The following is a 13,251-nucleotide window of genomic DNA, read 5'->3' on the forward strand; positions in this document are numbered from 1 at the left end:
ATGTTTTAATTTTTATGGAGAATTTGACATTACAAGGAAAATGAATTTCCAAAGTGAGTTTCATTTCATTTAGCACCAAGGTTGCAGAGCTTCCAGAGCTTCACGCAAATCAACGTCCATGCTTGACGTTGGTAAGAAGCAGTGGAAGTGAGATGCTGGGTGATGTGGGTGAATTATTTAACCTCTCTGAATACCGGTTTCTCACCTATAAAATTGAGTTGATAATGGGCGTGGCTACTGCAGAAGATGATGATATATCACAATTTGCATTATATCTGGAAAAGCTCTGAGCTTAGTGTTCTTCTGACACAATGCAGGTTTGATCTTGAAACCCACAGTACCCAAATAATGAAACCAATCGATCACACTCTGCATTGGGTATTAGCATGATTATCACTAAATATATTTACATGCTGTATAAATCTTCCACCCCAAACTGATGTATGCTAGCTCAAAGCTGGGGGAAATCTTGACTCTGCATATGCTAAGAGTCATTTTAAGGTTTTGGCTTAATTGCTAATGATTAGAAAATGAAATGGAAAATCAAATATTACTCCATTTCTACTACACTCACGGGAAAATTTGATGGTAACAATATTCAACTTCTAGATTGTATATATTGGCATTTTCCCCGCCAGTTTAGTATACTCTTCAACTCTCAATTCTACATTTAAAATAACAAACGGAGAGCATGTCGAAATTTACTTTTTTGCCACAGAAATCTTGGCCTCTATGTCTAAAACTGGAATTATCTTCGCAATGACATTTTCCCATCTCATTTTACACCTTGCCTTTTCCTTACAAATCATATTCTCTTTTCATCAGTACATCTGCCCAAACGCTCTCCGACTTGACAGTTCTATCCCACACTCGCCTCTGAGCCTCTAACAAGACATACCTCTGGGAATTGCAAAGTGCCATATTTAAAATCTCTCTGTGAGATATCCAGGTTTTCCCGTGTGATCATGAGGGATTCCTCAGATCTGAGCTCCAGAGCTAATCTATGACAACTGATAAGCCCAGTATTTTCACATTAGTGTGTTTGTGTTGCGCTAATAGACTTAAACAGTATGTGTGTCCGTGGTGTGTTTTTGTGCAACTTTTTTATCAGCTTCTGATTTTTTAAGCATGGTGTCTTAAATGTTCGATAGACAGCTTGGGCTAAAAGCCCACGATACTGTCCAACCTAAATGGTCTTAATCAAATTGTAGGGAGATAACTTACATGTCAAGGACATATTTCATAGGGACAAAATTCCACAATAAAATGCAAGAAATTATTGATGCACGCCATGCATGGATGACTCTCTGATACTGCCTTCTAAGTTGAGGGAGGGTTGCATGCTGCATGAATTCACTTACGGCATTCTGGAAAGGGTAGAGCCATGATGCCCAAAACCTGATCAGTGATCACCAGGGGACAGCCAGAAGGCACTGGCAACAAAGAAGCTTGTTCTTGAGGGAACTTGTAAGGTGATAAAGACATCCTCATTGTGGCAGTAGTTACTGAAAACATTTGTCAAACTCACTAACCACAGAAAGAGGGATCTTCAGGATCTTCATGCTGAAGCTATGTTCATCTGACTCAGGATAATGAACCACTTCAAAGAAAGGGCACACTGATCACTTTGAGCTGTATATCTTCCTCTTCTCAAGTTGTACTAACATACAATGGGCTTGTTTTCCTCGATTTCTGTTTCAGTGCTAACAAACGTGGCGCTAATAGCTTTAAATAACTGACAGGTATCTTGATATGGCTTATTAGTGTTTCAAGAGCTTTCAGAGGAAACAAAAATTGCCTAACGAGTTATAAATATTACGAAATAGAATTAATTATAAGAACGTGATGAAATGGGATGCCTGCCCTGTTATGATAACAATCGTTTGATTTTCATTTCAATTAAGCTCTTCTGCCAGTAGGTCATTGTGTCTAGTATTGCATAGTAGTTATCAAATCGAAAAAGGTAAATGCTACCACAGCCATTTGACATAATAGTAGCTAGGGTCAGTCCCACCTGAACGGCAAGTTCCACAGATCCTTCTGATTCCAAGTCAGCTTCCAGAACTCCTGTGCCCTGACATCTCCCAGTTTAATGTTAGTTCTGATCATTGATGATGGTGTTGCCTACGTCTTTGGGGATAAATGACGAGAAAGAAGAAGGTAGTCAAGATGGAATTGACCTGACTACTGACAGCAGCACCGGGACTCAGTGAAGGGCATACACTTGCCATTCATATTCTGGGTAGATGGTGGCTTCATATAATTATAGTAAAGAGAAACATTTCCAGACACTCAGACTCTAGCGAATGTAATGCCAGACGTCAGTCATACTCTCTGGGAGAAGATTCTTTTAGAGATTTTAAATTCATGTTTATTTATCACTGAAATGTTAATTTCATAACTGGTCAGTAGGTCTGCATGCTTCATTAAATTCTACCCTTTGCTCATTCCACTGTCGTTATCCACAAAACAGCCCCATGGGTTCTGTAATAATTTGTGTTTAAAAGCCGCTATTAAGCTTAGAATTTCTTTCCAGGGGAGAAAATTTATGTGTACAGGTAAGATACATAATTCAAATCACAAATGTGCAGGAACTCACATTTTCTTTCCTGTTGGGTGTTACTGTAGGTAGCTTTTGCGGATTTGAGTCATTCCCGGCAGCTGCTCATCCATAGTGGAATGTTTTCAGTGTAGCCCGTGTGAGACTCTTACCTTTGATTCATACTTGCTTGGGTGTGCCTTCCCTCCTTGCATTGAACTGTATGTACTGTGTGCTGTAGAGGTGTGCAGTGAAAATACGTTTATTCTCAGAAATATTTTTTAAATATTTTAAAATGTTTTCCTTTACAGAATCAGACACAAGTTTGGCAGAAGGAAGTGTCAGCTGCTTAGATGAAAGTCTTGGACATAACAGCAACATGGGCAGTGATTCAGGCATCATGGGAAGAGATTCAGGTACTGCCTCAGTGTTGTGCAAACCTGGGAAAGTGTGAAATAAGACACCATATAGTGGGATGCATGGGGGCTGTTCATAGCCTCCCTAATGGATTGATGCAGTCAAAGCAATTTTGTTTTCAACAGCGAGTCATGCTGGAACTTTGCCATTTACTTTCTTTTACAGCATAACTTGCTCAAGACTTACAAGGAAACCTTAGCTTTGATCTAGTAGATGTCTTTTTGGTCAGGCATAAGCCACGTTTCATAGAATCGTGTCTTTTCTCCTTTCATGAGATCTGTTTCAGCTAATTTAACTGTGTTCACTTCTTTGTACAGTTTGGTTTATTTACCTCTTCCCCGGATATTTTTTTTAATTCTTTAAAAATGTTCTAAGGCAGAAAATTAATCCTTCCCACAGGTGCAATGTGACTACAGATAATAAGTAGGGTGCCTCTGAAAACAAGAATCTTGCACTCACACATAGAGCTAAGTTAGTTCTGATTCGGCTGCAATAGTCGCAGAGAATACACGGTGTTTTGATCTCTAAGTGAAAACTGGACCAGAGCTCTCTCATACTGTTCTCCATATTGTGTGCCTCTCGCACCTGCAGGAAGCGAGAATGCCTGCTTCCAGTGCCCGCCCCCCCCCCCGCTTTATCAGTGCCTCCCCTTATTAGACTTCCTAACTTGTCAGTTTGATTGATCCAAACTATCCCGTGCTCTCTCTTGAATGTGTGATTATAAGGCGTTGGAGGGTGACCATCTTTCAACTGTGGCTGAGGAGTTACTGGTGTCTGCTGTCCACCTTTCTGTATTTGCCTCAAAGTCTGAAAAGATGCAGTGTGAAAATTAATAAATAAGACTACTTGGCAATGGGCCAGTTCGGGGCCAAGGGAAAATTGACAAATTAAGAAATAAATTAGCTTATTTTTTTGTGATTGGGTCGTTTCTACTTACAAAGTACCGTGTGGTTCATATTGTTCTGCATTGTAAGATTTATAGAAATATAGACAACGGGCAAAAGGGGTTTGGATAAGCATGGGTATCTGCCTTAAACGCTTTTGAAGTCAAACTACACCGTGCTTCTATTTGTGCATGGTTTTTTTTTCTTCCTCTCCCAGTTGTACTACTGTAATCTTTACAAGTTAACTTGAGGAAAGGCAGCTCACCAAATGTCAGCCATGACTTTGTCATAAAAGAGGGTCAGTTCGTTTTCTGTTCAGTGAGGTCAGTGTTAAGTTCCCCACACAAGTCAAATTTGTTTTTCTGTCTTTGTTATGAAATAGTTAAATTTAATACTTGCCACGTCTACTGCATGCCACTGATGCTAGAACTCTAAATATACTCTAGCTGATGGTTACGGTCCATATGGGTTGTTTTAAGCTGCCGTGCCCTATCCTAATTTGTATTTGTCTAAGGAAGGGCTTTTCAACAATATTTATTCATTCAATAAATATCTAAAACCCATCCTCTATTTGCAGGGCATTTTGCCTACTTAGAGCTGTCAGCAAATGTATTTGCTGATTTTTGGTCTTCAATGTGGCATGAACGACATGATAAATCTGAGCACAGCCTCCTTTTCAAAAGCAAATACATTTCCAAAAGCAAATACATTTTTAAAGGCAAGTGCATTTTCCAGGGGCGCCCTTCAAGGTCTAGGTGGATCAGTGTTTAAGAGCAGAGGAGGATTTTGTGTAGTGGGCAGTAAAATTCTGAAATGCTGACATTTATGAAATATTTGACCCTGAGTGCCTGCTGAAGTCATTTAATAAAAGCTTTTGGTAAATCGGTGAGGGGTGAAATGCATCCTGGACCATTTAAGACTGTAAGAGCTGAAATTGCTTTCTCCTTCGAGGCTGACATCATAAGGCACCGTAAATCACACATCCTCAACGCCCCCCTCCTTTAAAAGCAGTACAATGAGAGCCAAGACAGTTGTTTTATGATCTTCATAGAAGTATCCTACTATAGCAGATGTGACTGCTAGCACTGTTCAAGTTTAAATAGCCTAATCAGGTCACAAGATTTCTCTTCCCCCATCTTTAGAGAGATATATTGATTCTCAAAGCAGTGACACTTTCTGTCAGTCCATATTGACCTGATATGGAGGGTGTACCTCCTGCTATTTGGAGAAGATGTCTATTAATATTTGTCCAATAGGAGCGTTTTCTCCCCGTGGTTACACACTATAGGTAAAAGGAGGCTCTGTCAATTTCAAACACATGCAGTGGCAGACCTTTTCTCTCCAAGAATAACTCAGCTGTCAAAACCCATGTGAGAATGAAATTTGCCACATGGTGTAGTTCCAATGGAATATTACTATTTAAACCCGATTTCATTTCGTTTTTGACCGTTTCCATGTTGAAACAGAGTTTAAAGATCCTCTACTGGCTCTTATCTGAAAGGGGACGTACAACGTGCTTCAAAGCCTGTCACTGTCTTTAGTACCATTTTCATTATTGGGTTTAATTGATTATGATTTAGGTTCTATGGATTATATAATTGGTCTTAATGGATTATAAACTGGGTTCTATTGATTATATAATTGGGATATATTGATTACATAGGAGAGAGAGAGCCAAGAATAAATAAAGCAAAACCAAACACTTCATTTTTACTTGATGCTAGCTCGTGGCTCATTGATTCCAACCTGGTTTTCTCCTTCTGGTGGCAGAGGAGATGAGCCTCTGTTTTCATTGCTAATATGGATACATTTTTCCATGCCCGTGTCAGAAGACGTGATCAGGCAAGAATCAGGCAGAATATTTAGCACTAACCCAGCAATTTTTCTTTGGATGCGATTCTAACATTGAATCCAACTTTATTATTTTTTTTCTGAATACGTTCTGTTTTTCTGTTTCAAATTTCTGGGCTGCCCAATGGGATTCCTAGTCCTGACTCAAAAATAAATAGGATTATTTATTTATCTAGTCTGATATATTAGGTGTGAGCAGTATAGTTCCCTATATTAAAGTCCTTTGAGAAACAAATTAAGTTTGGCACGTTATAGTATATAATAGGTACCTACAGAATGAATAAGTGGCACATGATCAGCTCAGTCATAACTTTGGTTCTGGAGTTAAATCTTTAAAATGATAGCCCTTTGATTCTTCTAATCCTTCTGAGTTATAAAAATATAATAAAATCCTACTATGTTGTACTGGTTCCTTTTCTCAACACTTAACCATATGCTTGACAAGAAACAACTTGGGAGAAGAAAGAATTACTCTAGCCCGTGGTTCAGAGGATATGCTCCATCATGGTGGAGCAGGCATGGTGGAAAGTGTAGCTCCTGACAACAGAAGCTGGAGAGTGAATCTGCTCATCTCTCTGGCAGCCTAACAGGAAGCAAGTTGTCCAGGTTAGACCTCTCAAAGGCTCCCCTTGCCTCAGCCCAGACCCAACCTTTGAAAACTTCCTCCCAAAGCAGAGCTACCTACAGCAGAGGAAACACAGGAAGGAGCCTGGGGGCCACTTCACTTTCAAATGCTCACATAAGCACATCAGTGACACCAAGAGATTATTCATTTTACTTGGGTTTTGGGTTTCTGGAAAAGAGATCTAGTAAATTTTTATGTTTCTCCTATAAGTTTTATTACCAAAGGATATAAAAGAAAACATAACAACAAAAGGGAGAAATTATTACTAAAACAGTATACACAATTACTGTGAAGAATTTTATTGCTTTTAAATCAATATGAAAATTTTGATAGAGTAAAATTAACAGAGAATATATTGATATAAATTTCCAAGTCTCGATTTAGATACTGCTTAGATTTTATCTTTCATTATAAATATTCTAGCTCTTTGGGAAAATTTTGGGTAATATATGCTCTTAGTAGAGGAGAAACATGAAGATTTTTCATTAGCCATAAAAGCCACTTGCTGGAAACAAAGCGGTATCGTTAAACAAACCTGAAACTTACAGAAAGATAATGGGAAGTGAATCTAAAATGCTGATGACCTCTGCAGCTGTTTGTTAATAAAAACCACATTAAATGACTCAGCAGATGATCCGTCCACAGCCTAAATGTATTCCATCTGTCGTTATTCACGCGTAGTCGGCAAACGTCCCGCGTGCTCTGTAGATGGCTCTCACTAAGTGGTATTTGGTGTGAGTTTTCCTACCTGCGCAGCTCGTTCTCTCTCAGCAAGTTAAAACCCACTCAAAGAGGACCAACAGTGTACGGAAATGGAGCTGTCAGCAAGTTCTTTTAAGTTAATGGGACGGTGTTGGCTTAGTTTTATTGTGCCCATTGATAAGGGAGCGAGTGTTCCTCTCCTGTGTGGCGAGGCACTGATAAGCACGGTTGTTCCCCTCTTTTCTGACGCGTTAGAGCACAGGTGGACTTTCGCGTTGGGAAAATATTTGCTTCAATACATTCCATGCTGTAAGCAAGGCATTTTTTAAAACCTTTCCTCTTCGCTAATAAGATGGGAAAATGTGGTCACCTCTGAACAAAATATATTTAAGCCAAGACAGGTTATCGTAGGATTATTCTAGCATTTATAACTTCACTGTTAGCTAGCATTTACCTTGTCAGTATTTTTTTTATTTAAAAATGTATGTTATGGAAATACTTGTAATATATTTTGTTTTGGGTATCAGGAGAACAAAATGCATAGGGACTTGCATATCAGGGAGTAATGACATGGCAAAATTCCTGACAAGTCAGTTGAAAGCTACACAGTTATGTTTTATCTTTTGGTGGAGACATTATCAATTAAAGGTCAGCATAGAAAATTCTTTCCCACTGTGTTCTAAATATGCTATACAACCTAGTTGTCTCGGACGCAAACGATGTCCCTGTTCTCACTGTATGAATCTCTCTGTGTATATGTGTTCTCTTTCTCTCTTTCTCTGTTTACTCTGTCTCTCTCTTACACTCTGTTTCTGTCTCTCTCTCTGTCTCTCTCTCTCTCTGTCTCTCTCTCTCTCTCTCTCTCTCTCTCTCTCTCTTTTTCTCTCTCGCACACACACAGGCAGCCTGTCCACAAGTGCTACATATACAGATTCTGTCAACTGTGTATCGAAACTATATCTTAAAATTTGTATTGAAGACACAGAAATATTTTGTCATTACTTCTTAAGGAATAAAAAATAGCTTTTTATAAAGCATTTACATTTTATCAGATTTGTAACTAGGGATCATTTGTAAGAAGATATATATGCATGTCATATGCAAGTGATGTTCCAGTTCACATGCAGGCCTTGAACGCCTAAAGCCACACAGACACCAATCGATGGCAGCAGGTATGCTCTCTGTGGCATTTAGTTGCCCGCTGATATTTTAGCAAATGAAGGAAGTAGTTCCAGCTGTTATTTTTCTTTCTTTTTAATAAAAAAAAAATTGAAAATGAGAGCTGATCACTCCTGCCTCTCCAGCTCATCTTGATTTACAGGTGGAAGGACTAAGAGAAACCAGGAGGACAAATGGCTGAACAAAGAACTGAGAAACCTGGCACATCAGCAATGGGAACCCACGAGCCTAGAAGGCAGCCTCTCTGAGAGCCAAACGGAATGTGCCCTCACTTGGTCTCCCCACGTCCTCTCCTCCCAAGGCCCCCAAGCTGTTAATTTACTCTGGGGTAGGAAACCTTAGACCATATCCCGAAGACAAAGCCAACACTCTGTGGTACAGAAAATAGAACATAGATTGACTTGGATCACAGAGGAAACGGACTTAACACCACCGGAACCCTCTGTGCAGTTTCCGGCTTCGGAGCCTTTCTTTCTTTGTTGCCAGTTCTCTCACGTCGCTTTTCCATGTTTCCTTCCTTCAGATGAAAGAATGGGGGCACAAAGAGCTTCCCCTGAGCCTGAACTGCAGCTCAGGCCTTACCAAATGGAAGTGGCCCAACCAGCCTTGGAGGGGAAGAATCTTATTATCTGCCTTCCCACTGGGAGCGGGAAAACCAGAGTGGCTGTTTACATCACCAAGGATCACTTGGACAAGAAGAAGCAGGCATCGGAGCCTGGGAAGGTGATAGTCCTTGTCAATAAGGTAAGGCTCCCTGTGCTCACCTTTGCTTCAATACCTTCTTTTTGAGTCATCATTCTGAAACTTTCCGACGATGACATTTGTAGCAACAAATCGCACAGATTTTGTTTAATTAGGTGTAATGTCAAATAAACCATTTATTTTAATTTTCCACTTTAAGGTATATACCTGAAATTTGAAATTTAAAAGATTAACTTTTAGGTTTTTTTTTTCCAAAATACACAACATTAAATCAAATCGTTCTAACTTTTGTATAAAAATTTTCCAACACACGGTGTAAGGCCAATAAATATGAGCATGTGTGACCTGAAATTGTCTCTGGAATCTAGGATCAGGTACCTCCTTTTAAAGTGCCTTTAACCACTAATGCTTAACCAAACATACTCCTTTTCCAGAATATACAGAGTGTGACTGAAAGCCAAAGAGAAAACTAAGTGAATATTTTGTCTACTTCAAGTTAAATAGGCAAATTGATGGTAAAGAATTTATGCAAATATATAATATTAAATGTTATTGAACTTTTCCCTGAAAATGTATGTCTTCTGAGGACCCCAAACCCATCTTCGTACCAACATTATAAGCACAATCTATTTATTTGAATTTTATTTAAATAGATGAGAATTTATGCATTTATAGATTGGGAATATTAATCTTTCCTATTTTATAAATAAAATTTAGTGTGCGTTTCCTGACCAACAGTAGCCTTCTTTTTGTTTCCATATATTCAGTTACAGAAACTACATCGATAAACTTTTAAGACCGTATTTTTTTAAGATTTAGGTTATTCTAAATCTTTTGGTTGAAAGCTGCCTCACTGTACTTTAAACTGCATGCAGAATCCAAGCTTTGGCGATTTCATCATGACATTTGAGATAGACTTGTGTGCAGCTTCTGAGTCCCACGTGCTCTCCCGGCACCGGGCACGCAACTCAAGGGCGGAGCTCCAGTGGCCCCAGAACAAGGCAAAGCGACATGATACCTTTATCTTACAGCTTTCTCCGCACTATAAGAAGATAGGTTTGTTTTCCTTTGGTTGGTGATGATGACACATTAGTATTTATTTGCCCCAAGCCTTTCATTTGTTTCCTTTTCAAATATAATACGTTTAAATCCTACTTCTGAATATCAGCACTTTGACCATAGACAAAATTAGAAACTTCTCTGGCTTTTTATTTGCCTAGTCCATAAAATCAAATTAGCTTCCATGTTCTGGAAGTTAAGATTTGACTCTGCATGTGTGTATGTTTGCATGTGTGCACATGCATATACACACATGCTCACATACTAAAAAGAGTTTGATAATGGCTTATGAAATTTTCATATTTTTCTTACGTGGAACTAAATAAAGTGAAATATTTCACATATCAAACAGGATTGAGTCCTAGGTCCATAGAAAAAAAATAATGTTAAACTATTATCCAGGCACTTAAAGGCTCTTAAATCAATGCCTTTGTTTCTTTGGAGCAATTTTGCCCTTTTCTGCATTTCAGCCTCATTCCCTCTCATCTCAAAGATTCTCTTTTGGATTTTTCTCTCCGTTATCTTCTCCACCTCATCCAAACCATGAACGTTCAGTTACTATTTTCCATTCTTTTCCATCTCTAATTTCCATTAGCTGGTCATAGGACCACTGATCATAAGAGCTGAGGGGGCCTTAGTGATGTAGCCTTCTTCCTTGGCAGAGATACGCCACTTCTGCTGGTTAATGCCTGGTACCAAGAATGCCTAACATCTTTCAAAATAACCACAGGCATTCTTTTCACACTTGCTGCTCAAGGAGATCCATACATGCGAATATTCACCCAAACTTATGTTTCTGTGGAGCACACGGTCACTCTTTCCTCTGTCATTCTGGAGCATAAACCTCATTCTCTGGTTTTGCAACCACTCTTTATAAGGAAAAGGCAACATCCTGTCATTATTCATGAAACACAGTTCCCAGCGCCCCTCCCCCCAAGATTTGGAGTTCTCCCAGACCCAGTGTTTAGTGTTGGACAAAATGCTTTAGATGCAGTCTTAGGAGTGTGGAGTGAAGGGGAGATGAGGTAGATATCCAGCCCAGGTCTGAGGACATTTGTCCATCACAGACTTCAACATTAGCTGCATCTTGTTATCAGCTTAAAATCCCTGGTTCCTTTTCATTTGAATACATACTAAGATGAAAACCTTAATTTATTTTTCTGAAACTAAGTTTCAGGCTTTCAGTGCAAGCACCCAATATTTTCCATATTATTCTTCATGTTATTTAATGTTTTTTATTATTTTACGCATATGAGTGTTTTGCCAAAATGCATGTCGTGCAACACTTGCGTGCCTGATACCCATGGAGGCCATGGCATTTCAAATGGCTTTCTCCCCACAGTTGAGCACTGAGAGGATCACTCAGTCCCTTTCTCCCTCATTCTTGTTTTCTTTGAGATTACTAAAAGTCTTCCCACTAGCTCTCTATTTGCATCATAATTGCATACTGTAAAGTTTTTTTCAAACATAATTAAAATAACTTCAACTTTAATTATTGCTTTTTTTTTTCTTCAGGAAATCTCCGACTTAGTAAGACAGCATATTCATGTTTAGCCCAATAGCAATGTCTTATAACTTTTAATCTAGAATACAGAAATTCTAGTCTCTAATACCATTTCCTTTCGTCTCCATCCTTTCCAAAGTTATAGCCTTCAAGTGCAGAGAAAAAAAGCAAACACCACCTGTGCTCCCAGACTTTCCGTTTCCTATCTAGGGCTTCACCATCACGAGGGATAAATCCCAGGTTCCTTGCGATGCTGGGATGCAGCCCCATATGATTCAGCAGAAGTGGGTAGCAGTTGGGCTTGATTAGTCTTGGCACGCACTGTGTCACATCTCAGGAAAAGGCTCCAAGAGGACCACACACCTCCCAATTAGCCATGTCAGACTTGCATCTGGCTTTCTCTGTGGCCTTCAGTAGGAAGTCAATGCCACCCAGAGCGAGTCTCAGGATTATCCAACAGTGACTGAATTATCAGGTAATGTGATCATTATGAGAAACTGATGGTGCCTATGCTGAAGCTTGGCCATGACATTCTTCCTGCCAGTTTTGTGTTTGCTACACTATGTACTCCGGACTTCCAGTTTTACATCCTCCTAGAATGGAACCTGTAGCAGGCTTTTCCTTTTGGGCTGCCAACCAGCTCCCAAATCATGGCACAGAGACTTCCCATTAGTTATGAATGCTCAGCCTTCTCTTATCCTCTTACAACTTAACCTGTTTCTCTTTGTCTATGTTTTGCCTTGGGGATTTACCCTTTTCTTTCTATATGTCCCACTTTTCCTGCTTCTTCTGTTTTTGGCTGGCTGGTGCTGGCTTTCTCTCTTCCTCCTTTGTTCTCTTCTTCCTCTCCCCTCTTGAGCCTCTATTCCTCTTCCTACGTATTCTCTCTGCCTGCCAGCCCCACCTATCCCTCTCCTTCCTAGCTATTGGCCACTCATCTTTTAATTAGAACAATCAGGTGCTGTAGGCAGGCACGGTAAGCAACATTTACTTTTAATAACTAAACAAATACAGCAAAAGCAATTGTAACACATCCTTACATCGTTAAACAAAGGCAGCAGAAACAAATGTAACACACCTTTACACAGGGAAAGTAGTATTCCACAAACATAAACAAATGTAACACACCTTTACCTAATTAAATATTCATCAAGAACCCTCAAGGTAGCCTGATTGGGGCTGTCCATACAGCTCATGTGTTAGGGTATTTGCCTGGCCTTCAGGAAGCCTGGAGGTCAATCATCAGCACTGTACACAGCACAAATCATGCATGGTGGTGCATGCTTGAAGATGTAGAGACAGAGGGATCAGGAGTTCAGGGTTACCCTAAGCTACATAGGGAATTCAAGGCCAGCCTGGACTAAGTGACAATACCCTTTCTCAAACAAAAGAAAACAAAATTTAAAAGTAACATAGACGAGCTCATCTTTCCCTTGGTCCAGGAGTTATTGAATGACTTGAAATGTGGAGGTGGCACTGGGGTTCCAGTAGTTGCTGTCATCAGTTATTGCAACATACTGGGCTGACTAGAAAGCAAGCAAAATTTCTACCTCTCTCACCCGTGCTCGCTACTTTGTTTTCATGGAGACATCAAAGCCATCCTGGTAGCCCATTCTTTCTCATCCTGCACATTGTCCTACAAATGTGTTGATATTACTGCTACTGCCCGCATTCCTTGCTCTTCCCACTCTCATAGTCAAATAGCCTCTACCAGGATCCCAGGCACTAAGGATAAATGATCTCTAGAATATGTTTTCAGCTAGACTGAGTTTCTCTAAGTCATCAGCCT

The 13,251-nt window shown here is 39.6% G+C and overlaps 1 protein-coding gene across 1 annotated transcript in view; it reads left to right on the forward strand.

Annotated features, from left to right (window-relative positions):
- The window catches only part of Ifih1 (interferon induced with helicase C domain 1), a 47,598-nt gene that overhangs the window by 20,183 nt on the left and 14,164 nt on the right, over positions 1 to 13,251 (forward strand). Inside the window, exons 4-5 of the mRNA XM_038337085.2 lie at positions 2,851 to 2,955; positions 8,721 to 8,941. Coding sequence (XP_038193013.1) covers positions 2,851 to 2,955; positions 8,721 to 8,941 — 326 coding nt within the window. The remainder of the gene's footprint in view (positions 1 to 2,850; positions 2,956 to 8,720; positions 8,942 to 13,251) is intronic.

Source organism: Arvicola amphibius, chromosome 7, assembly GCF_903992535.2.
Source record: "Arvicola amphibius chromosome 7, mArvAmp1.2, whole genome shotgun sequence".
In the NCBI taxonomy this organism is placed as follows: domain Eukaryota; kingdom Metazoa; phylum Chordata; class Mammalia; order Rodentia; family Cricetidae; genus Arvicola; species Arvicola amphibius.